This window comes from Dreissena polymorpha, chromosome 5 (assembly GCF_020536995.1).
Source record: "Dreissena polymorpha isolate Duluth1 chromosome 5, UMN_Dpol_1.0, whole genome shotgun sequence".
Taxonomy (NCBI): Eukaryota; Metazoa; Mollusca; class Bivalvia; order Myida; family Dreissenidae; genus Dreissena; species Dreissena polymorpha.
Window position 1 is genome coordinate 98640163 of NC_068359.1, and position 27292 is coordinate 98667454.

At 34.7% G+C, this 27292-nt stretch overlaps 2 protein-coding genes across 6 annotated transcripts in view; both read right to left on the minus strand.

The window, feature by feature from the left end:
- The window catches only part of LOC127831987 (unconventional myosin-VI-like), a 60005-nt gene extending 43653 nt beyond the window's left edge, over nucleotides 1-16352 (minus strand). For all 5 annotated transcript variants that reach the window (XM_052357117.1, XM_052357114.1, XM_052357115.1 and 2 more), the window contains exons 1-7: nucleotides 16189-16352; nucleotides 5524-5732; nucleotides 4812-4955; nucleotides 3846-3975; nucleotides 2745-2909; nucleotides 2195-2292; nucleotides 1417-1581 (exon numbers count right to left, since the gene is read on the minus strand). In XM_052357117.1, coding sequence (XP_052213077.1) covers nucleotides 1417-1581; nucleotides 2195-2292; nucleotides 2745-2909; nucleotides 3846-3975; nucleotides 4812-4955; nucleotides 5524-5640 — 819 coding nt within the window. In that variant the 5' untranslated portion in view covers nucleotides 5641-5732; nucleotides 16189-16352. The remainder of the gene's footprint in view (nucleotides 1-1416; nucleotides 1582-2194; nucleotides 2293-2744; nucleotides 2910-3845; nucleotides 3976-4811; nucleotides 4956-5523; nucleotides 5733-16188) is intronic.
- Nucleotides 16353-19394: 3042 nt separating this feature from the next.
- LOC127831991 (zinc finger protein 593-like) lies at nucleotides 19395-26747 on the minus strand. Its single transcript, XM_052357121.1, has 4 exons — nucleotides 26679-26747; nucleotides 22364-22561; nucleotides 21328-21390; nucleotides 19395-20521 (listed from the first exon to the last, which is right to left on the minus strand). The coding sequence occupies exons 2-4, from the start codon at nucleotides 22555-22557 to the stop codon at nucleotides 20386-20388; spliced, it is 393 nt and encodes a 130-aa protein (XP_052213081.1). The 5' UTR covers nucleotides 22558-22561; nucleotides 26679-26747; the 3' UTR covers nucleotides 19395-20385.
- Between the last annotated feature and the right edge of the window lie 545 nt (nucleotides 26748-27292).

Here is a 27292-nt window from a genome sequence, read left to right on the forward strand (position 1 = left end):
GAATTAGGATGCAAATACAACTACACATTACAACTCATGACTAAATTTATATATACTATTTCTTAATTTTTCTTGACAAGAAAACACAAGCCAACTAGTAAGCTTAGTAAATGAACACTCATGTCACTGTCTCATCTCAAAAGAATCATTGCTTTAGCAGTTAACTGTCACAGATGGCATTGCAAAATTTACAATTTAACCGTAAAACGTCTTGTATTTTCTCGGTGACAAGCCAATCATATTTGGTTTTCCTATCTTCCAAAGTTTTTGTTTGGATCCGTTTCCCATTGTGTTTCCTAATGTATTTAACCACCGATGCAATCAAATTGTTTAATATCGGGGCGACAATCTCTTTTTCAGGGATTACAGATTGAATATCAGGATGGTGAGGCGACCGAATGTAGCCATTATATGACAACAAAGTGTTTTTTGAACCGCTTTCGGTTTAGCCAGCCTTCCCTTGCACGAAGGCATATAGTTTTTGACGGGTTTACGAGTTACCGGAAATCACATGACACAATAGACAATAATAGCGAAACCAGGTTTACAACTTTTCGGTAATTCAAATTAACAAAAAGCGCAGTTAGATTAGAGACCAACAAATCACGCTGCGCTGACGCAGACGTATTGGTACGGCCAAATTTTTTTCATAAATGCGTAAAAGGGATATTAAAGTTGTAATTGTACGTCCAGTTTATAAAAATAAATGCGTAAACCTTCATGAAAAAGACGTATTTACGGCTGTACGGCCCTTATCTGGAGCTCTGGGACAAAATTGTCACAAAACCAGGTTTTCAATTTGAAAAAAAAGTCTGATAAAGGGAGACAATTCAATATGTGCATTGTTACCCCCTCGTGTCAAAGTCAATCTATTTTTACTCTTAAAGACCTCGATTTCAATTTGAAAAAAAATCTGATAAAGGGAGACAACTCAAAATGTGCATTGTTACTGATTGTTTATAGTTACCCCCCTGGTTTCAAATTCAATCTATTTTTAGTCGTTGGACCTTGACCTTGGAGATATTGACGAAATTCTTTGACGTGACACACCGTCCAATGATGTTGAACAAATGTGCCAAATGATTTAAAATCTCACAATGAATGACAGTTATGGCCCGGAAAAGCTCATTTATGGCTTTTTATTACCTTTGAACTCATAGTGTGACCTTGACCTTGGAGATATCAACGTAATTCTTTCGCGCGACACACCGTCCAATGATGGTGAACAAAGGTGCCAAATGATTTTAAAATCTCACAATGAACGATAAAGTTATGGCCCTGACAAGCATGTTCCGCCCATCCGCCAGCCCGACCGCCCACCCGCCCGACCACCGACATTTGCCAATCTTTTTTTCTTCGGAAATTCTGGTTAAAAATGGCAAAATGTAAAGAAAACACAATGCCAGATCTACCTACATGGAACTGGTCAGGTGATGCCAGCTGGAGACGCTTGTGTAGGTCGGGAGGTGCCCCCGCACACAGGCGGTAGAAGATGTGGTAGTTACGCTCGTCCTTGCTCTGAACGCAGATACGAGACTTCTCCAGCAGATAGTGGGAGATGAACCCTCCCGCCACAAAATTCTGAAACAAGGGGAGATATCTTTATAGGGAAAATGGTAACGCAGTCTTAATGACGTCAATATTTTCTAATGGAGTGTTCTTAATACATTCTCTTTTGACGCCAAGATTATAATGAACAGTTTAGTACAAGAACATAAATATCTTTTGTGATAATGCTGCAATATTAAGCTCATAACACAAATGTAGGTCGTCTGTTTAAAATGGGCCATTTATAATTTTATCCTTTAAATATCCTTTACTGAGATTTCCTGAGATTTCCTTTTAAATAGATCTATGATGTATGTATGTTTGATTTGAATTATTGAAACCCTTTACATAGCATACGGGTGAAACTTTTCTTTTTCCATTTAAATTAATTTTAAACGTAAAACATATATTTATTACGTTTAGTTATTTAGTTATGTCAAAATTAGTTTATCCCCTCCTTGTCATACCATCAATCAACTTTTTGTCATCCTTGGTATTAGGAGGTATGTCTGGGTTCTCTTAATTTTGTATTCAAGTTTTAATTATTTATTTATTTATTTATAAATGTGTTCTTCCTTCCTCCCTTCCACCTTAATAAACTTGCATTTTAGCTTGAACTAAAACCCAAAAGTCATGAAATGATTACCTTGTTGTCAAAGTGGATTTCAATGAACTTTCCAAACCGACTGCTGTTGTTGTTTCTGACTGTTTTTGCATTCCCAAAGGCTTCCAACAATGGATTGCCTGAAGCATAGAAAACAAGCATCTGAATTGTTTAGGGCTTCCACTTATTGGCTTCCTTTAAACAATAATATAAAGTGCGTGATAGCAGGTATGAGATCCCCTTTAAATTGTATTTACACCAGGCGATTGCATATCATAGCTTACTATCAATCTACATATCAATGGTGACTGCCATTGCAGAATAACTGTCAAGTTGACAACTTTTTCAAGGGACAAAAATATTTCAAAGCCATGAGAGCTAGGAAAATATGGCACAGTGAAATATGCCTAGTTCTGAGATAACTGGACTGAATGCACGTGCCCTAAGTTTTGTCCCAGATTAGCTAGTGCAGTCTGCACAGGCTAATCAGGGATGATCATTTCTGTCTTAACAGGAATTCTGTTTAAAAGAGACTTCTTTTAAACAAATATTCCATAAAAGCGGATTACATGACTCAAATGAGAACTCGTACATTCCACGATCCTCTGCTCGATGGGTCCAGCCTTGGTGCCCCAGTTGTCGGTGAGATACTTGAGGATGTACTTGGTGGACTCTGTCTTGCCTGCCCCGGACTCCCCGGACACGATGATGGACTGGCTCATCTTGTTCACCTTCATGTCCCGGAACGCCTTGTCAGCTGTCAATGTAAGAACGTCAACATGCTTAATGTTAGATCATATTCGAGTTTAAAACTGTTGCTGTTTTTTAAGACTACATCACATTTTAAGCTTTTGGCTACCTGTAGTTGAAAGTACTTGAGTCTGTTTCTTGGGAAGAATTAGTAATTTATGTATTTTCAGGAGATCTCAAAAAGTTACCAGAGTGGGGATCAAACCTGGGTCTAAATTGTATGATCGTGGATCAGAAGTCAGCAAGGGATACATGTATCCATAATTTAAGATTTAAAAAAAAATTAAACAAAAGAGCCATGATGGCCCTGAATCGCTCACCTGACTAACCAAATACAATCCCAACCCAGTTTTCATCAAGATAAACATTCTGACCAAATTTCATAAAGATTGGATGAAAACTGTGACCTCTATTGTCTACACAAGTTTTTTTCTAATATTTGACCTATTGACCTAGTTTTTGACCCCAGGTGACCCAAATACAATCCCAACCCAGATTTCATCAAGACAAACATTCTGACCAAATTTCATGAAGATTGGATGAAAACTGTGACCTCTATTGTCTACACAAGGTTTTTCTATCATTTGACCTAGTGACCTAGTTTTTTACCCAAGATGACCCAAATACAATCCCAACCCAGATTTCATCAAGATAAACATTCTGACCAAATTTCATATAGATTGGATGAAAACTGTGACCTCTACTGTCTACACAAACAAACTGTTCACGGACGCACGCACACACGCACACACAACGGACGCTGGACATCACACCGTCACATAAGCTCACCATGTCACTTCGTGACAGGTGAGCTAAAAATCCATAAAGTAATAAGAAAATTATTAAACTATGAAGTTCAGAATTTTTCTATAAAACATATTGCTTAAATATTATGCATCATGCAAAAAGATGCTGTTTTTTAATAATAATAAGTCTTACTTACCGATAGAGTAGACATGTGGAGGCATGGTACCAAGTGACTTCCCCTTGTAGGCATGACGAGTCTCCGAGTTGTACAGATGTGGAATCTTGGCGTATGGATTCAGTGCAATCAAGATGTTAGCTGTGAACGTCTGCAGTGAGAAAAAGGAAAAGATAAGGACTGCATCTCATAGATAATTTATAACAGCAAATGACTATAAACTCAGTTAATATTGGTATTAAGTTAAGTTATATTTTTCCCTTGTTTCTTTGTGAAAAAGACCACAAAATCAAACTAACAGTTCGGTACACATGTAAATGCACACAGTAAATTAAACATAACTTTGTTAAATCTATCTAAAACTCAGGCTCCATTACTACAATATTTATGTGAAACTAAAGCCTCAACAAAATATATTGGTCAATGCAGTACTTTTCCAAGTAATGTTTTCAGTTTCCGCGTAAAGGTGCACTGCCGTAAAGGTGCACTGCCGTAAAGGTGCACTGCCGTAAAGGTGCACTGCCTTTACGCGATAACTGAAAACATTACTAGGAAAAGGGTTTATATACTGATTAGTGCCTGCCTGATTTGATTGGTCCTTAGCAGAATGCAAACAACAGTCTGCAAGCGCTTTCAAAAATTCCAATCGCTGAATTACCAAGATCAGAAAATCATGCGTATCAGCGGCATTGATTTGGAATATAGGCACATTGGTACCGCTGTGCTAAATTAATTTTCAGAGTAAAACCAGTTTTATGAATGGGAGTAATAATCATTTACATGAAAATAAATTATATTTCTAATATAATATACACACATAACACATGCAACATTATATATACACCACAGGGATAATAAGATCAGCTAACTAAAAGGTCCCTGTTGACAAAAAAGCACCCTGCCCTTTACAAATCCTAGCTGGAGCACTGCTACAATGCACCCTGCCCTTAACAAATCTTAGCTGGAGCACTGCTACAAATATCTTACATATATCTTGTTCTTCATGTATCTCATGCGCAGGTTGTTGAGCAGGGTGGCCTCGTTCAGGTACATGAGTCCACAGTTGTCGTCCACGTCCTTGGTGTCATACTCCTCGGCAGGGAACGTACGGTCGTAAAACGCCTTCAATGTCTGGAACAAGGACAGAAAAATGCATACGAGCCTTGCTCTGGGAAAATGGGGCTTAATGTAAGTGTTGTCCGCACAGGCTAATAAGGGATGACAATTTCTGCCCAATCTGGATTTTTTCTGCGAGTTGACTTCTTTAAATTAAAAAATACAATAAAAGTGGAATTAAAAGTTAAGCCCCATTTTTCAAGCGGCTCAATGAATGTGTTGCAGAAACAGATTTCTCCAAAAGAGAATGTTTGGACAGCTGTATTATGCCAATATTTTACCTTTGCCCTTTAAGTGTGACCTTAACTTTTTAGGTAGGGAGCCCAACATTTTGTGTCCACTTGTCAAAACAAATGCTAAAGTAAGTAAGATTTCATATTGATACCAACAAAAATGAAAAAAAAAACCTGTATCAGAATATAAATCTATTTTTGATACAATTTCCAAGTTTTCTTAAGGTTGATCAGCATTTTAAAATATACAGGAAAAAAACATCTAGAATTATAAGTTACCCTGAAACTTTCAATAACCAATTACAAAATTAAAAACTTTTGAAATTCATTAGTTATTAATGTAAACATACTGAGCCTGGAGCATCAAATGGTTCCACTGTGATGAACTCAGAGCCGATGTCAACGATTCGTCCGAGTTTGAAGCCATCAGTAGCATGCGGAACCCAGACCTTCTTGCCACCGTCCATGACTAGGCAGCTGAGAGCAGAGCTGATGTGAAGAGTGGAGTGTAACCCAGGAGGTCAGGATGGCTAGTGGAGAGTTGGATGTGGTCAACAATCTGAACAATAGAGAAAACAATGAAAATATAAACATAAGGAATTCATAATTTATTAAAGTTATAGCTAGGGATGCACTTCTGAAACACCCAGTGTGCGAAAAATACTCTATTTCACTTTCACTTTACTGGATTAACCAAACTTATGATCTTTAAAATGATTTTACTAAGTGAGGAACTATTTATAGAAGTAAATATGTACTGAAAGGAGGATATAAGTTGAAAGAAGTAAAATGCACACACCTGTATGACACAGTAAGAAAGAAACCCCAACTTCTTACACATAAAGTTACCTGCGATAAGTGATATTAATAGAACTATGTTCACCCACAAATTCCATATCAAAAGTATGTTGCTGTTTTTTAAATAAAACGATTGCATTAATAACATATTGTTTTCTCTCTTGTTTTGATAAGAATTTAAATGCAGTTCTAAATAATGCAAGTAATATTCTATTGAAATAACTTATTTAGTAACTCATTTTATGCATTATTAATTCCATTTAATTTTTCAATACTTTTTTCGTAGAATTTATACATTATGCGTACAATTATGATGAAATGACGTCACAAATATAAGGAATCTATAAATACTTAAACAATAAGAATAAAGTTATTGGACATTATAAGAGCTCTATTTGCAAGCAACTGCTTGAGCAAGAAACACTATAGAATAATCAAATGTTTAAACCTTATTACAATGATCTTGCTATTAATAGTTTGTTGAAGTGGTTGTCAGTCAATTTCAAGTACAACGAAACATGAACAAAAACAGCCTGATATTTATGCTGTGACATGATTGAATCAGCATAAACTATCAAGGCATTCGCATCACCAACACTTAGCACCAGTTTAAAAATAAAGAGTTTAAAAGCTTCAAAAATAAAATACAAATATTCCAACAATAGCAAAATGAAGTGAAAAATGCTATTTACAATACAGCAAGAAAATTAATCAATTTGCAAGATACCTCATGGTCATGCGCACAATTTTCCACAGAAGTATGTAAGAACAAATTCTTTTCAACCATCAAATTTGCATTATTTCAACAAAAAATAACGGCAAAAAGAGACAAACATATTCATCTACTTACACTAGTTACACCTGGAATATGAATGCATTTGCAGGAGAGGAATTGGTAATTAATTATCATGAACAAATATGTCACGTAATAGGATAATGCAGAAAGTCATATGTGTGGAGCCAACACCCATTAAACAGACAAACAAGATGGAGGCTGTAAAATCAATACAGCTGCTAACACCTGTGTCACTCTCAAAGAGCAGGTGTAACTGCCTAGAAGACATATACTGGTACTTTCTAATCTTACCTATTGACAACCAGTATCACATGTATTGGAGTATATAATGGAATATTGCCTTTCAGGGGCTTTATTCTGACTATTTCAATACAACTGTGTCAGAAGATATGTTTTTCGTGCTATAATTTACAGAAATGCTGATCATGATTTTGACCTTTTTCTTGCAAAGTGTATTATGTTTCAGTACACTCACCAATCATTTTAACACTGGATTGATAATTTCATATACAATTATCCCTTAACAAATAAATGTGATTCAAGCAACAAGAAATTTGATTATAATACAGTATCAATTAAAATGCTGTTTAAGTGTTAATGTTGAAGTAAATCAATGCTGGTTTAAAGATAGTTGTTTATAAATTAATTTATCTTAGTTTTTAAGAAAATATTAGTTAATGTAAATATGCATAGGGCGTACACAATAAATCAAAATGTAAGACTTTTATGATGGTATTGAAATAAAAGTAAAACATGGAGTTAAGTCTGTTCATACTTGCAGGCTGCACATATCACCTAAACTACCTACCAGTTTATTACAGGAATGTCTTCACAACCTTTATTGGCAAACATAGAGTGTTGGTGCAAACACGTAAGCTAATATTTAACTTTGAATGACAATTTATTCAGAATAATCAAGGCAAGTTTAAGTCTGTTGGGCTGTATCCATGTAGTTCTGAATGATAGACTGTTAAGTATATAATTATACACAATTAGTTCACATACTAATTTCAACTTATGCACCATGATCCAATGCATGGAATAATGACATTTGAGAAATTCCAACAAGTCACTACTCTATAATTGTGTTTGGTACATGACTTTCTTGCTTACATTTTATGTTCAATGATAAAAAATTGATATTCAATGATTACTGGGTAAATATAGATAAAACAGACCAGAGGCTGCGTAATATAAATGCATATGCTGCCTCAAAACCCTGGAAGCCTTGTCAGTATTGGCCTAAGTTATAGTCCAAAAGTAGGTGAATTTCAGGGTCAAAATGTGGTCAGGTGACGTGGGTGTGGCCGGGAATGTTCATAGATACCATCAAGACCAAACAAGTCATATTGGGTTAACAAAGAATTAAGACCTTCTGAAAAGTTGAAGTCCAAGAGGAGGTCAATGTCATTGTCAAAATGAGGTAAGGTGATGTGGGTGGGTTGAAAGTGTTTAAAGGAATTATTCGGGTAATTATCAAAGCTTTTAAGTAAGCATTTATGATTTAAAATGAAACGTGTTATTTTGGGTTGACCAATAATTTTAACCTTAATATGTCAATTATCAAAATGAGGTCAGATGATACAGGTGTATAAAAAGTGTTATTAAACAAATTCCATGCAAGCATCAAAGCTTTAATTGTAGCAATTTGTATTAATGTTTAAATGTTATACAAAACTCGTCATCTAGGGTTAACCTAAACTGATATGCCAATTGCTATATGATTATCTGCATCATTATTTGTCACTTGTATAAATGCGCCGATGCTTGACATAACTATTCCTAGATCATTAACTAGAGTGTTAACAAGATTTTACTATAGCCTTATATAGCCATATAAGGAAAAATGCCCCGCCCCTTGGGGGCCATGTTATTCAAGCAAACGTAACCATTTTCAAACTCATCCAAGATATCATTAAGACAAAGCTTCTGAACATATTTCATCAAGATTGGACAATAAATGTGGCTTCTAGAGTGTTAACAAGGTTTTACTATAGCCATATAAGGAAAAATGCCCCGCCCCCTGGCAGCCATGTTTTTCAACCAACCAGCATCATTTTCGAACTTGTCCAAGATATAATCGAGATGAATCTTCTGACCAAGTTTCATTAAGATTGGACAATAAATGTGGCCTCTAGAGTGTTAACAAGATTTTACTATAGCCATATATAGCCATATAAGGAAAAATGCCCCGCCCCTTTGCAGCCATGTTTTTCAAGCAAAGGTTACCATTTTTTAACTCATCAAAGATATCAGTGGGACAAATCTTCTTAGCAAGTTTCATGAAGATCGGAAAATAAATGTGGCCTCTAGAGTGTTAACAAGGTTTTACTATAGCCATATAAGGAAAAAAGCCCCGCCCCCTGGCGGCCATGTTTTTCAACCAATCGGCATCATTTTCGAACTCGTCCAAGATATTATTGGGATGAATCTTCTGACCAAGTTTCATGAAGATCAGACAATAAATGTGGCCTCTAGAGTGTTAACAAGATTTTACTATAGCCATATATAGCCATATTATGAAAAATGCCCCGCCCCTTGGCAGCCATGTTTTTCAAGCAAACGTAACCATTTTCGAAGTCATCTAAGATATCATTGAAACCAATCCCCTGACCAAAATTCATGAAGATTGGACAATAAATGTGGCCTCTAGAGAGTGAACAAGGCAAATGTTGACGTCGAACAACGGACAACGGACAACGCACAACGGACAAAAGGTGATCACAAAAGCTCACCATGAGCACGTTGTGCTCAGGTGAGCTAAAAAAAATCATGATTTCAAGAGAAGTGTTGTTATAAACCCAATTATATCATTTTTTAATCTGCCTTTATGAAAGATGACAATTTTTATCTTAGCGCCATTGACCGTTATATCCATATTTGTGCAATACTCCAGAAAATTGTTCAGGGAAGATTGTAATCCATCAGCGGATTTAGAGACTAATAGCCCGTCTTTGGTGAATAATAGATGATAGATTAATAATTGATCAATAGTAATGCCCACATTTAAATCAGCTTGTAAGTTATTTTGATTTGATTTATTCCTATAACTTTATATATTTTTTAAAGTTCGGCTCTGTCAGATTAATTGAAGCTCACTATGAATACTGTCCTTTGTATAAAAACAAAGATAAATGGCTTAAGAGACACCAGCACCTGCTTCACCACTTACTATGTGACTTCTATTGATACCTGTAAGCTTGTACCAATTCAACTGCGAATTAAGTATGCATTAATTATGTATAAATGCACCCACAACCACATGCTAAATGTAAATCAATGTAAATAAAGCCATCATTGTTGTTCATGTGATGTTCTACTACAGGATATTTTTTTAATTGTAATTCTTGTGTTGGCAGAATCCGACTCTCTGACTCACTGCAGAACTGTGGCAAGCCCTATATAGCGGACAAACACATGGAGATAAACTGTTTAAAACGGCTGTACCGATAACATCCTAAAAATCATAAATGATCTAGTCATTCTTTATAGCTAAGATACTAGAAATGTGGAATTGTACCCAATTAAGTATAAAATAATTTTAAAATAATGTCTGCACACAAACAAAAATTGGTGCTTAAATTTTGACTAACATTAAAGATATTATATAATGAGAAAAGAAGTATCCACCAAAAATCTGTCTAGACATTAAATTCTCTCCACCTTCATTTCAAGTACCAATACTAAATCCTTACTTTATTGGTGTATGACAAGTCAATATTGATCTATTCTTTGTATTATTATTTAAAAATTATAATAAATTATATAAATTACATTTATGATTATAAGTGATAATTAGAGTCACAAATCTATGGCAAAACAGGCCAATATTTATAACAAAATTATTGTTTAAAATCCATGCAGTTCTCATTAAATAATCAAGAAATTACACATACAGTGATATGCTGCCTTGAAAAACACATTTATTGACAAATCATTATTCTGTGAACAGTTCGCTGTAAAATGTTAGTTCTATTTCATATACTATATACCTTGCTTTCATTATCACATAGCTTGACTTAAAACATTGTTCTTGCAGATTTATGGCAAATGTAAAAGAAATTTGCTGTGTGTTTTATTCTTTATTAATAAAATAATTGATACCTATACGCTTGCACAAAAGAAATAAACATCTTCATAAGTAATGAGGTGTCAATCTATAAATTTATGACCAAAATAATTGGAACTTAGATATTTATTCTTTTGTAAAAGTGGATTTAATGCTCAAATTTTTTTTTACTTTTTAAAGACTGCACAACAATGGTATTATTGAATGATTATCATTTAATTTTTTTTTTTTTTTTTTTTTCTACCAGATGAAACTTCCATTACTAAATATCAAAGCTGGAAGAGTGAATCTGACCCCTAAAATAACTTCCATTTATGAAATCCCTGCTTAAAGATACATATTTGAATAAAAATTATTGCAAGTCCCAAGGCAAAATGTCTGCCTAAATATGCATTAACTTAATTGCTTTGTTTTAAGTGCATACAAAGTTACAAACATAAATACAGCAATATTTTATCAGATGGTTGCACACACTGAATGACATTTGATACAAATGAAAAATGTCCCAAGGCCAAAACAACAATACACATTCATTTAACAAATATTCAACATAAGAACATATGTCACAGATGCTTATTCCAGAAAATTTGTGAAACTAAATGCTCTGCATCATATTAAGACCTTAACAGAAAGTCCTTATATGCATGTAAATATAAATAATTATTAACAGCAACATAATATGATTGCTGTATGCTGATATCACTATTTATCTGTAAAGTTTTTCAATCCTTGACATTTTCTGAGAAATTGCATACAAATTTTCAAAATGCCCTTTGATTGGGTTAAATGCCAATGATTGATTATAAGACAAGCTGCACAAAAATGAAGTCCCTGGAAAACCATATTTGTCTGAGAACAATGTACCTCACTCATTTAATAAAATGATAAAATGCAGACAGCAGACTTCATGAAAACTGTTGATTTGTCAGACAAGACCGACCAATTTTGAGTTGGTATGGTTCATTCTGATCTGTACATTTTTTTCAGGTTTTAAAACCAGTACATCTCTAGTTGGGTGGGAAACACTTGAAGCATTTCTGAAATTTTCAGTGCCCCGGCCAGGAAATGAACCGGGGACCTCTGGAATGGTAGACCAGTGTGTTACCACTAGACTATCGCACCACCCAAATGTTCATGTTCTATAAGTAAAAAAAATATATATATTAAGTTGAACCTTTGAAAAAATATTATTAATTTAATTAGTAATGTGATATTTGATTCAAACTTTGCTATTTTCAATAACCATTTCACACCCTCAACATGTCCCTTCAAGAGTTTTGAAACATATTTATAATGGATAATTCAAAAAGCTAATTTTAGAGTTTGTATAATTGTTCACTCCTATTAATACAAACAATTATTATTTTATTGCCTCTTTATTTCACAATTTCTTCATTCATTAATGTGACAATGAATTGCTCTAATATCAGTTTGCACCAACAACAAACAAGATGTGTTTGTGAAACACAATGTCCCCCTATATGACGTTTGACCTTGTAGGATGACCTTGACCCTTCACCACTCAAAATGTGCAGCTTCATGAGATACACATGAATTTCAAGTATAAAATTGCTAGCTTCAATATTGCAGAAGTGACATTACATGAGCAATTTTGACCCTTATATTTGACCTTGAAGGATGACCTTGACCTTTCACCACTAAAAATGTGCAGCTCCATGAGATACACATGCATGCCAAATATCAAGTTGCTATCTTCAATATTGCAAAAGTATTCATAAAATTAGCGATTTGGGCCACATATATTTGACCTCTGACCTTGAAGGATGACCTTGACCTTTCACCACTCAAAATGTGCAGCTCCATGAGATACACATGCATGCCAAATATCAAGTTGCTATCTTCAATATTGCAAAAGTACTCATAAAATGAGCAATTTTGGCCACATATATTTGACATCTAACCTTGAAGGTCCAACTTCAAGGATGACCTTGACCTTTCACCACTCAAATTGTGCAGCTCCATGAGATACACATGCATGCCAAATATCAAGTTGCTATCTTGAATATTGAAATACTGCAGAAGTGTTTATTAAATGAGCAATTTTGACCCATATATTTGACCTTTGACCTTAAAGGATGACCTTGACCTTTCATCACTCAAAATGTGCAGCTCCATGAGATACATATGCATGCCAAATATCAAGTTGCTATCTTCAATATTGCAAAAGTTATAGCAAATGTTAAAGTTGGCGCAAACCAACCAACCAACCAACCAACAGACCAACAGACAGGGCAAAAACAATATGTCGCCCACTACTATAGTGGGGGACATAAAATATATTTTATGCATACTCAAAAAAGGTGAACATTAACATGTATTAAAATTAAATGAAATTTTAATAAATAATAATAAATTTAACATGTTGTGTATATTGAGCGATTTTTCTTCCCCAATTGGGAAAAGTACCTGTACCATACCAATTGAGAACAAGATGCGTTTGTGAAACACAATGTCCCCCTATATGATGTTTGACCTTGAAGGATGACCTTGACCTTGTGAAGGATGACCTTGACATTGACCTTAAACCACTCAAAATGTGCAGCTCCATGAGATACACATGCATGCCAAATATCAAGTTGCTATGTTCAATATTGCAAAAGAATTCATAAAATAAGCGATTTGGGCCACATATATATTTGACCTCTGACCTTGAAGGATGACCTTGACCTTTCACCACTCAAAATGTGCAGATCCATGAGATGCACATGCATGCCAAATATCAAGTTGCTATCTTCAATATTGCAAAAGTATTTATAAAATAAGTGATTTGGGCCACATATATTTGACCTCTGACCTTGAAGGATGACCTTGACCTTGAGCTTTCACCACTCAAAATGTGCAGCTCCATGAGATACACATGCATGCCAAATATCAAATTGCTATCTTCAATATTGCAAAAGTATTCATAAAATTAGCGATTTTGGCCACATATATTTGACCTCTGACCTTGAAGGATGACCTTGACCTTGACCTTTCACCACTCAAAATGTGCAGCTTCATGAGATACATATGCATGCCAAATATGACGTTGCTATCTTCAATATAGCAAAAGTAATTGCAAAATGTTAAAGTTGGCGCAAACAGACAGACAGACCAACGGACCAACAGACAGACAGGGCAAAAACAATATGTCCCCCACTACTATAGTGGGGGACATAAAAATTAGCGTAAAAAAAACACACCCTGATATTGGGAAAATTCGAGTCGTGAAATCTTCCAATTGGAAATTATTTTTTTTTAATTGCTTGGTATCAATAGCACAAATCTACTCAAATATGGATTTACATTCATTTTGGCTTGAAATGTTCAGTGTCAGTGTTCATTTCGGTTGTTAACTTGCATATAATGCATTTTTGGAAAAAAAAATGGAATAAATTTTCCTTCCTTTTGGGATTTTTTCGGAAGGCAATTGGGAATTTTGTAGATTTTCTTCAATTGGGAAGGTACCTTTGACGGGTACTTTATAAAGAAAATGAAAAATTGCTGTATATGAACATTCAAATGCCCCCGAAAAACATGGTCCCGGAGACTTTGAAAAACTGAGGTTAAACTGTTTTTGTAAGCAAAAAAACAACAACTGAATTTCCCAAATTTTAGTCAAAACAATGTGATTTGTCTAATCCAAAGGGCAACGCCCCATTCCCAAATTATTGGATAAATACACTGCATATATTAATATAACATCGTAACAGGGCGTTTTTCCTGATTTTGTGAGGCGGCCCTGGCCCTCTCACTTTGTGAAAAAATGAATCGCGAACTTGTCAAATTTGTGAAAAAATGAGTCGCGAACTTTTGAAAATTGAGAATAAAAACAAGTTGCCCACTTGTAAAAATTGTGAAATTAAGTTTGTAAAGAATTAGTATACATTAAAACCATGTTTAATACTTGCATCATATTAAAATGTCTTCAAATCATGCATTACAATCATATTTTCATTGTCTTGACACTTTCTTTCAACAAATAACCACTTACATTGAGATCAACAATATTCTAAAAGGTAAACTCCATCTAAAACCATAGAAAAGACTAACTTAACTGTCAATATCTTATCTCTCTTAAAATATTAAATCAGATGTTAATTTTGAATTGTGAAATGGCCGGTTATGATGGTTTCAAGTCCAAAGTCAAATTTTCACAGTTAAAAAGGGCCGTTTTGTCAAGAATAGTGGCCTTACTAGATTTGTGAAATGTTCATGTCATAATTGTGAAATGGCAGTTCACGGCCATTCTCTTAAAAGGAAAAAAGCCCTGTGTATTGCTTATCTTTATTGTTGTAAAGGTAAATATTTATGTCTTAAACAATTAAAAGGATATTCTAATTTCAAAAGCGAGTACATAGGATCTAATTTAAAAAAACAAAACACATAATTGTTGTCGAACAAAAAACTAGTACAAAATTCTGAAAAAGCAGTGAAAAACATCAATGAAAATGTGAGATTTATACCATTGCAAAATTTCCTTTGTTCAGTCAAAAACTATTTAATGTACAAAAGACATCTAACACTGTTGAGAAATCCCCATCAGTCTGTACTGATTTGTTAATATGACTTTTTTAATGTCAAACAAAAACAATTATGTGTTTGTCCTATAGTAAACCTGTTTGTTCTGAATTTTACTGATGTAAAAACCTTAGATTTTTGGTACAGTAAACCTGTTTGTTCTGAATTTCACTGATGTAAAAACCTAAGATTTTTATTTCCACTAAAGGATTCTTATTTTATTGTATTAATCATTCCACAAACATATTCTTCCGTATGTTTCAGATTATGAAAATAAAATGTTGACATTAAATTGTAGTTTACTCACTATAACAATAAATAATTTTAAATTTACAAAACATTCCAAGTATACAAATACAACATTTCCCCGGAGGTAATTTGATCAGCTCAATTTATTTCAGGTACACATTATACTATCACATTTATGTTTACTAAAATATAATTGTTTAATTGGATGAAAGATTGTATTAAAAGATTTCAATTGTTTCTATTTAAAATGTTTATACCACAGCTTGTGACTCAATACATAACACTTTGTATGGACATATACGACACTGTTAACAAAAACTATTAACAAGTATGCATACAAGCAACGCCTTGTCATGCATGCTTTAACCTTAAGATTCGACTACTGAATCGCCTACAGTGGGTTAACACAGTGCATATACCTACTTCCTGTATTGTTTAGACTCGAGTGATGAGTAACTCAATTACAATGACCGGTGGAGCTCATTACAGCTTAATACAGTAACAAACACCTGTTGACTATGGCACAAAAATATATGCCTTTCTCGACTTCTACGACATTATAACACAGTATTTATAACTCACCATAAACCTATAAACTCTCCTTTTTATTTGTTTAGTCGACACCGGTGCTCCGGTATTTTTGTACCTGCTGAAATTACAGGTATCTGCGTACTAATACACACCAATTGAAAAATAGTCCTATACTGAATCAAAAAGTAAGCAAAACATGCGGTTGAAACCAAGACAGTAAATAAACAAATAATGTATTTTAATATTTATTATTCGCTTTTTATCATTTTAAGCTGTGTATAAAGTAAATTTGCAACTTGAAAGGATGCTTAAAAACGAAACCGAAACAAGGAAGTGGGCGTTCTACGTAAATAAGCCATGCCATACCCTACTATTTGAGGTTACACGACAACATTACAAACTGCCATTAAAAATATCATTTATATAGATGGGAAAAGGGATCTCGTGCGCGTTTGCAGTAATCATATTTCATTTTCTTTTGTGTTAATTTAGTGTTTAACTTACGTTTACTGTATATGAAATTATTTACAAATGTGTAAAATAACTAACACTTAATTCCATTAATTTATTGATTAGACAAGGATCAGCACATGATGTAATTAACAAGCGAATTCGTTGAATTGATATCCCCTGCCGATATACTTCTTGACACAAAAGTCAAAGCACTTCCAAGATAATTGGCTCCAGACACACAAAAAAGCATTTTTTTCAAGATACATAGGACCATAACTCCGTTATTATATGATGGTGTACAATGCCATTTGGTGTGCATCATCCTCTTATCCATATATATACTCTTACCAAGTTTCAATGAAATCTGCCAAAGCACTTCCAACATAGGGCTCCAGACACTAAAGTGCCCGACGGACGGATGGAAGGACGGACAACGCCAAACAATATCCCTCCGCCTATGGCCGGGATAATAACGTTACTAGTTAGTTAAAGGTTCTAAAGCCCAGGATAAGGTGTTGATATTGTTTATAAGTATTGTTTATTCTTGACATGGTTTTAATATACTAGTTTTAATACATTTTATAACAAAACACTTGAACATTTCTCAATACATAAATAGATTTTACAAAATTGGGTAATATTACAGGATTTTAATGATCCTTAACCATCTCCCCTTTTAACAATCTCCGGCACAACAGGCATAAAGAGGCGGACAGCATTTATCAGCACTAACGCTGCAACAACAAGTTGATAAGATTTTTATACATTGTCCCTGGGAAATTTGTAGGTATTGGTCGTACTTGTATGGATCTAATGAAAAAAAACAAGGGACAAAATTGTCACAAAACCAGGTTTTTATTGTGAACAAAAAAATCTTATAAAGGGAGACAACTCAAACTGAAATTTTGAAATGAACAAACAAAATTAACCCCCTTTGTAAGTTTGTTTCAAAATAAATCTATTTTTAGTCGTGGCGACCTTGGCATTGGAGATATTGACATGATTCTTTCATGCGACACAGCGTCCCATGATGGTGAACAAATGTGCCATATGATTTTAAAATATCACAATGAATGACATAGTTATGGCCCGGACAAGCTCATTTATGGCCATTTGTTACCTTATAACTCAAAGTGTGACCTTGACCTTGGAGATATCGACATAATTCTTTTGCGCGACACACCGTCTAATATTGATGAACAAATGAAAAAAAAATCTGATAAAGGGAGACAACTCAAACTGAACTTTTGTCATGAACAAACAAAATTAACCCCCTTTGCAAGATTGTTTCAAAATAAATATATTTTTAGTCGTGGCGACCTTGACATTGGAGATATTAACGTGATTCTTTCGTGCGACACACCCTCCCATGATGGCGAACAAATGTGCCAAATGATTTTAAAATCTCACAATGAATGACATAGTTATGGCCCTGACAAGCTCATTTATGGCCATTTTTGACCTTTAAACTCAAGTGTGACCTTGACCTTGGAGATATTGACGTAATTCTTTCGCGCGACACACCGTCTAATGATGGTGAACAAATGTGCCAAATGATTTTAAAATCTCACAATGAACGACAAAGTTATGGCCCGGACAAGCTTGTTCCGCCCGCCAGCCCACCTTCCCGCCAGCCAACATTCGCCAATCTAATAACCAGTTTTTTCCTTCGGAAAACCTGTTTAAAAACTGAGTAGTGACTGAATTTGGCTTTTTTTTTAAGACCCATAAATCCAACTGCCACCTTAAATAATGGAATATAAATAAATTGAAACTGTGAGGATCCATAACCTTAATTAGATCAATTGATCACAGTTACTTGCCAAACTTAATTACATCTGTCACAGAAAATTGACGCTTATGTGACAATCCATATTTTTAAGCATCTATTTCCTAACTATTTCATACTTGTGCTTGGCCAAGTCAGAAATTGCAAGGTCAGACCCCAAAGCAACCCTATATATGAAACTGACAGGGCCTTAAATATCATGTTAGTTCCTAATCACTGTCAGAACCATCATGTTTACCATAAGGTCATATAACACCCAATATACATATCAGTCGATCTATGTTTATTGTCACAATAAGAGGTCTAATGTAGACTGTTTTAATTGTCCAATTTATTTATCAGGATGGATTTTCATATTTCTTGCATTGTGAACTGTAGTAAGATTATACATTGTTTGGTATAAGATTCTACTAGCATGTATTGTGTATGGTAAAAAACTTTCACCAATATCTGGATGGAATTTTTGTTTGCATAAAGTTTCATCATCCTAAGACAATATGTCCTGCTCTCAAGATGAACGGCAGAAACTAATAGACATGGCTTCAGTTGCAAGTCTAAGGTAAGTAGCTCCGAGGTAAAACTTGACAGCTGAACATTTTTATGTCAGATCAGTAATAACTTCTTTTGAATATAAAGATGGTTTATTTCCAATAACCTACCTGCCTATTCAGAGTATTGTTATTCTTGGTCGACTTTCTTTCACAAGTGTCATATACTGCAAAACCAATATTCTGATAATGGTTTTGAGGTATACTAATAATTGACAATGCCATTTCTTTTTTGTTAACATGTATTTAAACTTGAATTTTACTTCCATTGCATGGCCTAAACATGGATCCAAGTACTAGATCTGACATCTTTACCTGCTTTGTTTTCGCGAATGAACAATAATTATCACTTTTTTTATTAACAAAATATCAATATACACCTCACAAGTAATGAAGTAATAGGCTTCTCAGTTCTAAATCATGTTTCACCAGCACTGAAAAAGAACAATTGGTAATAAACTACTAACAAGTGCATCAACGTTTTATTACCCTTCAAGACATTAATCTTACATGTTTATCAAAGGTGTTTTTATGCTCCTTAAACTTTATAATATAAGCAGTATAGACAAAAGTATAAAATAATTAAGTGAAACCAATGTCTGCAAAATCTTCAAGTAACCACAATTTGCATTTGAAATGAGCTATATTTAGTTTTCAGCTATTTGTTTCGAATGGCATTATTAAGGTGACATACAATAATGCTCGATAGAAGCCATGAAAAGCAGGCAAAGCCAGTAACAACAGGAAAAAAACATTTATTAGAGAGTGACTTACCATCACAATAACAAATCCCTCATAACAAAACAAGGATTAATATACTAAACAACATGGCCCATCACAGAGATAATGCAACCCATCCACAACCATGTATGTTAGAGAAAATCACATTATTTCTACAATGTGAAACATTTTCATCCAAAGATTTCATTAACAATGCAGCTCTGTGGAGCTCATTCAAGTGGGCCATACGTTCTATTGAACTAGAAAGGAGTATGTATTTCATAAAGCATCAATAATTTAGATTTGTGTTGCTACTAAGCCTTGAACACTTACATAACAAAGTCAAACTTTAAAAACAAAATCACTCAAACAAGAACCAATATAGTCCAAGATTGCTCACCTATTTTTTTTAGAAAAAGAAAATCTAAATTATTATGGTTATGTAGTCTTTATTGACTTTATGCCCCTGAAGTGTGGTCAGATCTCACTCAAGAGGCATGATATAAAGAAAAATTGTATAAACAATCCGTAAGTATATTGCAATACAAGATTAAATTACAAACAATGTGATCCTCAAGGCACGGCCAGTTTGAAAATAGGGTTATCATTTAAATAAACCAATCATAAAATTTTACACCTCTGGACCCTTAGCAGGTGAGCTTATAAAATCTGTTAAAAATCACATAAGCACAATATCCATTTTATCACATGAGCACAACATCAATTCTTTAGTCTCCATCAAGTTTCGAGGTCCATGCCTGTGCTCAGTGGTTGGGTGCTCACTTCGACAGGCTTGGGCGCGACATAGGAGCCCATTCCAGCAGCCCTCTCTGCCTCGGCCTGGGTGTATGGCTCAACCTTGAGTGCCTTGATCCTGTAACAGAATGGCAGTAGGTACATTCAAGGTTCTCACTGGAAAATATTTGGCTTTTTAACATTTTTTAAATTTTGTCCCCATTTTTTAATAACAAGGAGCCATTTTATGGCCACTAAAATAGTTCAACTTTAACAGGGTAAATCCGTTAGAGACAATGTGGCTAGTGCAGGTAAATTGTTGACTGTGTTTTTAGACATATAATGCAACACACAGAATGCAGAATAGACATGCAGTTTTGTTTCTGGTAATAAAACAGTATGGTAATAAAATAGTAACCACAGGGCCAAAAGACCTAAGGCTCTCACCTGAGACAACACGTTCATTGACTTTTAAAGGCAAGTTGTGTTCACAAGAAATCACATACGTAATACATGTCAGTACAACTTTGTCAACACCTGGCAACCATGTTTTTGAAAAAACATCAGTTATTGCCACATATATAATTACAAGTTTCATGAAGATTGTGAAATACCTGTGGCCTCTAGAGTGTTCACAGGCTTTCTCTATAATATGACCTAACAAACTAGTTTTTGATCCACCTGTACTCTGCCAAAATATTATTAGGGAAAATGTTCTCACATTTTTTTTCATGAAGATTGGGCAATAAATGTGGCCCCGAGAGTCGTCACAAGCTTTTTCTCTTATTTGACCTATTTTTTCAAACCAAAGTGACCTAGTTTCAAATTCTGCTGAGATATACACAGTTTGTATCTGCTTCAATATTAATGTCTTAATACCAACTGAGATTTCAAACATATACAATACTAATTTAAATAGAAGTTAATCAAATATTCAACTTTTACCTTTTCTTGTGTGGTTTTCCTTTGAAATGCTCTTTGATGGCAGGTTCACTTATGAAATACTTCCTGAAAATTAAGACATATAATGAAAGAAATTACACAATTAAAATTTAATTTGTACATGGTAGTTGTTGCAAGTGTCTTTCATTTTGTTAAGTGAAAGATAAAAGAAGTAACAACATACATGTCTTTGTTTACGTATTTTGTTTTAGTGAAAATCTTTAATAACTCATTTATATAATAACAGCATTACATTCCAGTATTTTTGTCCCCTATCGGACTTATGGTTTGCGCTCTGTCAGTCAGTCAGTCTGTCACACTTTTCTGGATCCTGCGATAACTTAAAAAGTTCTTCATATTTTTTCATGAAACTTGAAACATGGACATATGGCAATATGGAGATTATGCACGTCATTTCATTTTGTTGCTACGTCAAGAACTCTGAGACTAGAAATATTGCTGAAAATGGTGGATCCTCGATAACTTTAAAAGTTCTTTATATTTTTTCATGAAACTTGAAACATGGACCGATGGCAATATGGAGAATATGCATGTCATTTCATTGTGTTCCTATGTCAAGAATTCTGTTTGCTATGGCAACAAATAGACTAGAAATATTGCTGAAAATGGTGGATCCTGCAATAAATTTAAAAGGTCTTCATATTTTTTCATGAAACTTGAAACATGGACAGATGGCAATACGGAGATTATGCACGTCATTTCATTTTGTTCCTACGTCAAGAATTCTGGTTGCTATGCCAACCATTAGACTAGAAATATTGCTGAAAATGGTGGAGTTTCACCAGTAGGGGACCATATTGCTTGGCAATAGTCTTGTTTACTATGAGTATTTAGCGAGTACTATGAATTCACCAGTTCATATCCTAGGATTATTTATTTTGAAGGATTTTTTAAGAAAATAATGACACTGATATGGGCAACAACATCTTTATTTGTTTATTTTATTGAGGGTTAGTGAATATTATATGGGTCCTACTCCCCATTTTTTTAGCTTAAACCTGAAAATAATGAAACTTACGCGCAGTGAATGCAGTAAAACTGTCCAAAACCAGGTCGATCAAAGTCGATGTCTTGTTTTAGAAGATTCTGGGCATTATCAGGCTTCATGTCGTTGTGTACCTCATCAATGTCCTTGGTTTTACGCTTGGTTCTGTACTTCTCCTTCATGGGTTTGTCCCCCTTATGTTTACGCTTTCTTGCTAACCGACCCATGATACTGAAAAAAAGCAGCACAAAGCTAAGACTAATTGATTTAAAAATAGCTGACAATTTAAGTGTGTTTTCAAAGCTGAAAATTTAAGCTTTTATTTAATGTTTATAAGTTCATAGGTATTAACATGATTTTGTCTTTTGAATTTACAGTCTCTGAGTCATGATTATCTCACTTAAAATTTCAAATGCCCCAAAAATGGCTAGTCTCTGATCCATTCTATTTTAGCACTTATGCAAATCAGCTTAATGGTTGTAGCCATATTTTAATGAAAAAAAAACGCCTGAGACAGAAAAGGAAAGGTGAAAAAAGGGAGCCAAGACCAAACCGTGTAATAGTGGTTCCATGTTATTACGGAGCGTGCTCTATTGGATTAACTGTGTAAACACTATCATTAAATTGTAAAGCCAGCTAACAAAATATTCCCCAGTTTTATGTATGTATTTTATGTTTTATTAACATCAGTATGGACAACCATTTTTTCTTTACCCATTTGAGTTTGTAAGACAAAGAAAGGATTTAAAAACTAAAAAGTTAATATTCTTATTTTATTTTTTTTAAGTTTTCACAGCTTATGCAGATACCACAGTTTGTTGTTAGACAAGTAAATATGGTTAGATTTGGTATTGATCTTATACAAACAAGCAAATTTGTTGAATTGATATCCCCTGCCAATATGCTTCTGGACACAAAAGTGTTATATTTGACACTCAGCTAAATAAGCATTTTTTTAAGAGACAAAGGACCATAACTCCGTTATTAAAAGATGGTGTACAATGCCATTTGGCATGCATCATCCTCTTATTAATATATATACTCATACCAAGTTTCAATGAAATCTGCCAAAGCACTTCCAAGATATGGCTGTGGACACAAAAGTGCCGGACGGACGGAAAGACGGACGGACAACGCCAAAACAATATCCTTCCGCCTATGGCGAGGGATAATAAACTTCATTTCAATGGAAATGAGAAACCATAACTACAAACTCAGATTTTTCTGCATATAAATAGAATATGTTTAGAAAAACGCCACTATATAACACAGCTTAATTATTGGACAGTTTTAAGGTGTTTACCGTGCTGTTGCTTCTCAACCAAGTAAACAAAATTGACAGTCATTAAAAGTAGGATTCTTAATGCCAAAGTAGTTGATTTGTATTATTTTATCATACATGCCATACGTCCCGATCTCGGCGGGACAGTCCCGCTTTTGGGCCCTTTGTCCCGCCGTCCCGATATGAGGCGATTTGTCCCGACATTCGTAAAAAATGATGTAAGGTCTATAGGTTCCCAATAAAATTCGCTATTCAAGCTCTGTTTCGCTAACACTTACCCCCGCTAATCCCTTTATTGCCCCCAATTAACAATCCGATTCTACTTATCGTGTGTACCAGTGTTGTTTATGACACCTTATCAGCGATTTATCGGCTAATTATTGATTTCATCAGGCATTCACACCATGGTGGTCTTCAAGATAGTGGTCGCTTATTGCTATCGATAGTTGTATTATAATGAAATAAATGTTGAAAATGTGTTTATTTTTGTATTTGTTTGTAAAATTAACTCTACGTCATTAATGAGTCTTTTACATTTAATGTTAAGTTCATAAATAGCGGGATAATCCGAATGTGCAATATACCAAAATCGCAACAAACAGTCCAATAAGTGATACCCATCCTGTCTAGTGTAATTGGGTGTAATTGTAATAAAAACAACGAGGTGCTATGCATGACAGTTTGACCCTACTCCAATTAAGCTAAAAACCACGAGGTGCTATGCATGACAGTTTGACCCTACTCCAATTAAGCCGCGAAAATTGACAAGTAACAAACTGCGCATGGATACATGCTTAAAAAAACATCGCAACAAACAATAAAAGTGGTACCCATCTTGTCTTGTGTTATTGTAATAAAAACAACGTGTTGTTATTCATGACAGTTTGACACTACCCCAATACAGCGCCTGACAATTCACAATTCAGTTTAATCTGTGTATATAAGAAGAAAACAAAATATGATTATGAACATTAGAGAAAAATAATTCGAGAAAGCATCCATAGACTTCTTTTGTCCTTTTGTTTTTGTTGGTGTAAATACGGTTGAGGCGTTGTTGAGAGTTAAAATGAACACAAAGACAGTTTGCTTCCACCAAAAACCTACCTCTGAAATGTGTACGGCCGCGCATTCCGTGTGTAACTGATGTAACTGTTCGGTAGATAGTTTACTGTAACCAGTACTTTCAGTGTACTGGATAGCCTCCCCTGCGTTAATGTTTGCCATTGCAATTAATATAATGAGTATTGTTGTCGTAATGTTCTAGATTTTGTACTCTAAAAAGATGAATATTATCCTCGTTGTTTGCTTTTGTCTTATTTTATCAAACTGTTATTGTTATGTTTATGATTCCATGCTTCATATCAGATGTTTTATGTCTTGAATAAAAGTATCACGAGTATTTGTTAGTACTATACTGACTACAGTAAAGGTGGAATGATAAATCGTTTTAGGTGTCCCGCTTTTGGGTCAAATGTCCCGACAATTTTTTATGGAATGTCCCGCTTTGGACCTAAAAAATTATGGCATGTATGATTTTATGGAAATGCAATTTTCTACACTTTGATAAATGGCTGTCAGAAAATAGATTTTTCTTTCGTTGAAACCCTTGTAAATTTTGTTACATTTCACTTTGATTTTGGGAATTTTCTGTCAAAACATACTATGTTATATTGTACGATTACCGTAAGTCGACCATGACCTCATTTCGACCACTTTGTTTACATAAAGAACGCGGCCATTTGGATGACGTCACACGCAAGCGCTCCGAGTATTTCGATGAAGTGACATAACTACGCTTATAAACAAAAACAAATAAAAACAAAATGAGGAAAAAAACAGGTAAAATTGCATTTCAAAATAAAAATTTAACTTAAATTACACAAATTTAACTATATCCCATACATTTTATTGGTCCTATTTATTAAATTCCCACAAAAATTGAAATGTAAAACAGACGATCTTAACATAACACTTTCATTGACAACGCTTCATATCGGAAATAGTAGTAAATCGTAGTAAATTTAAGGCAAAGCTTTTTTTATTAAATTGGTTTTCAGACCTCTTCTTAATGGTGATTTTTTTTACTTGTTTTCTTTTAAGGCTTATCCAAAACGACTTTTGTAAAATGGGCACAGTGTGACAATAGAGCCTGCAACCACTGGGTACACCTGTCATTTTGTACAGAAATTAAAGTCATCAGAAGAGGTGCAACATTTATGTGCCCATGCTGTGCTAAAGAAGAGTGAAAATTGTTCTTAAGAAAAGTGAAAGAAACTTGTTCAATTGTATTTATAAAATATTGAAAACATATTTAATATATTTAATATTTAACATATTTAATATATCTTTACTGTTTTAGTTCTTGTTAAAATTGTTCAAAGAAGCGAAGTTTTAAGTTAAGTTGGCCTAATCCATTACCACTAGAGTGCTGTCCCTTTCCCGGATGTGACGTATCGACTTAAGGTAAACAACGCGCGGAGTTAATGTTCTTGTAGTGTGTATGGAACTATCGGCTTTAAGTAGTAAAACATGCTGTAAATAATCATTTTTTACATTGATTTAACGGGAATTAAATAAATCTCTGAAGGTAAATAGTATATTGCTGCATTTTGTTGCGTAAATTCAGAAATTCTTTTACTTGTTTCCTTAACCGGTCGACTTACGGTAATTGGAGGATACTATCCCAACACCGTTCCAGCCCCTGTCATTTGGACTAAATGTAGTCCACCAAGCAATTCAAAAAAAATTGTTGCAGACAAAGGATGAAGGAAATAACCACAAAAGGCATGCTTGCGATTATTTTATGCAAGAAGAGAAAGGGAACTGATAAACTATTTCGAAAAACACACTACAGCTACTGTGTCCGTAATGTTTGTCCGAAATAATAGTATAATTTAGTAAACATACGAGTTTGTAATTGTCCATGAATTGATTAAAATTGTAAGACATTTTTTGTACAAAATAGAGATATAGATCATCAACATTAACAGTTAGAAAACTACAAGTGGGTATCAAAATACTATTGAAGTGGATTTATTGACATCATGGTATAACGTGTTAACTTACCGGAAATCAGCAATCAGAGGCTACACAACACACAGTTTTAGTTTTTATTGTTGATTTGGTACCCAGCAGTATTAAGTATTGGTTTGCACCTCCAGTTTAGAAAGGGGGGGGGGGCTAGACACATTCCGTATATAAGTCTAGTTATCCAGCAGGTAGTAGAACTCTCGGTCAGCAGCTGGAGCGTGCGCGTCGCGACCGAGGCGAGAGTCACCCACAGAGGATCTTCTATAAGGGAACTTCTGCGAGTGGCTCTGCTAATCCAGCTGAGTCTGCCACCCTCGAGCCGGACGTCTTCCACATTGCTGGGCTTGCTGTCTTCCCCAAGATGAGGCGGTCTAGTCGTCGGGAGTTCGCTGACCCGGACCTGCCAGAGATCCCGTCTGTAGAGGGACGGGGATAGTGGAACAGCGAGATCACCAGTGCGGAGGAAATACGGGGCGGACCTGGGGCTGCTCTGACTATGCACGGAGTACGTCAGTAGAACATCGAGGAGGTGGCCTTATTGAGGGACCCCGCACTGTGGAAACTGTCTCGGGGATGAAGACGACGGCCTGTGACAGCGAGAGTGGCCATAAAGGCAGAGCGGTGTGCTGCAGTCCCTTGGCGGAGCTGCG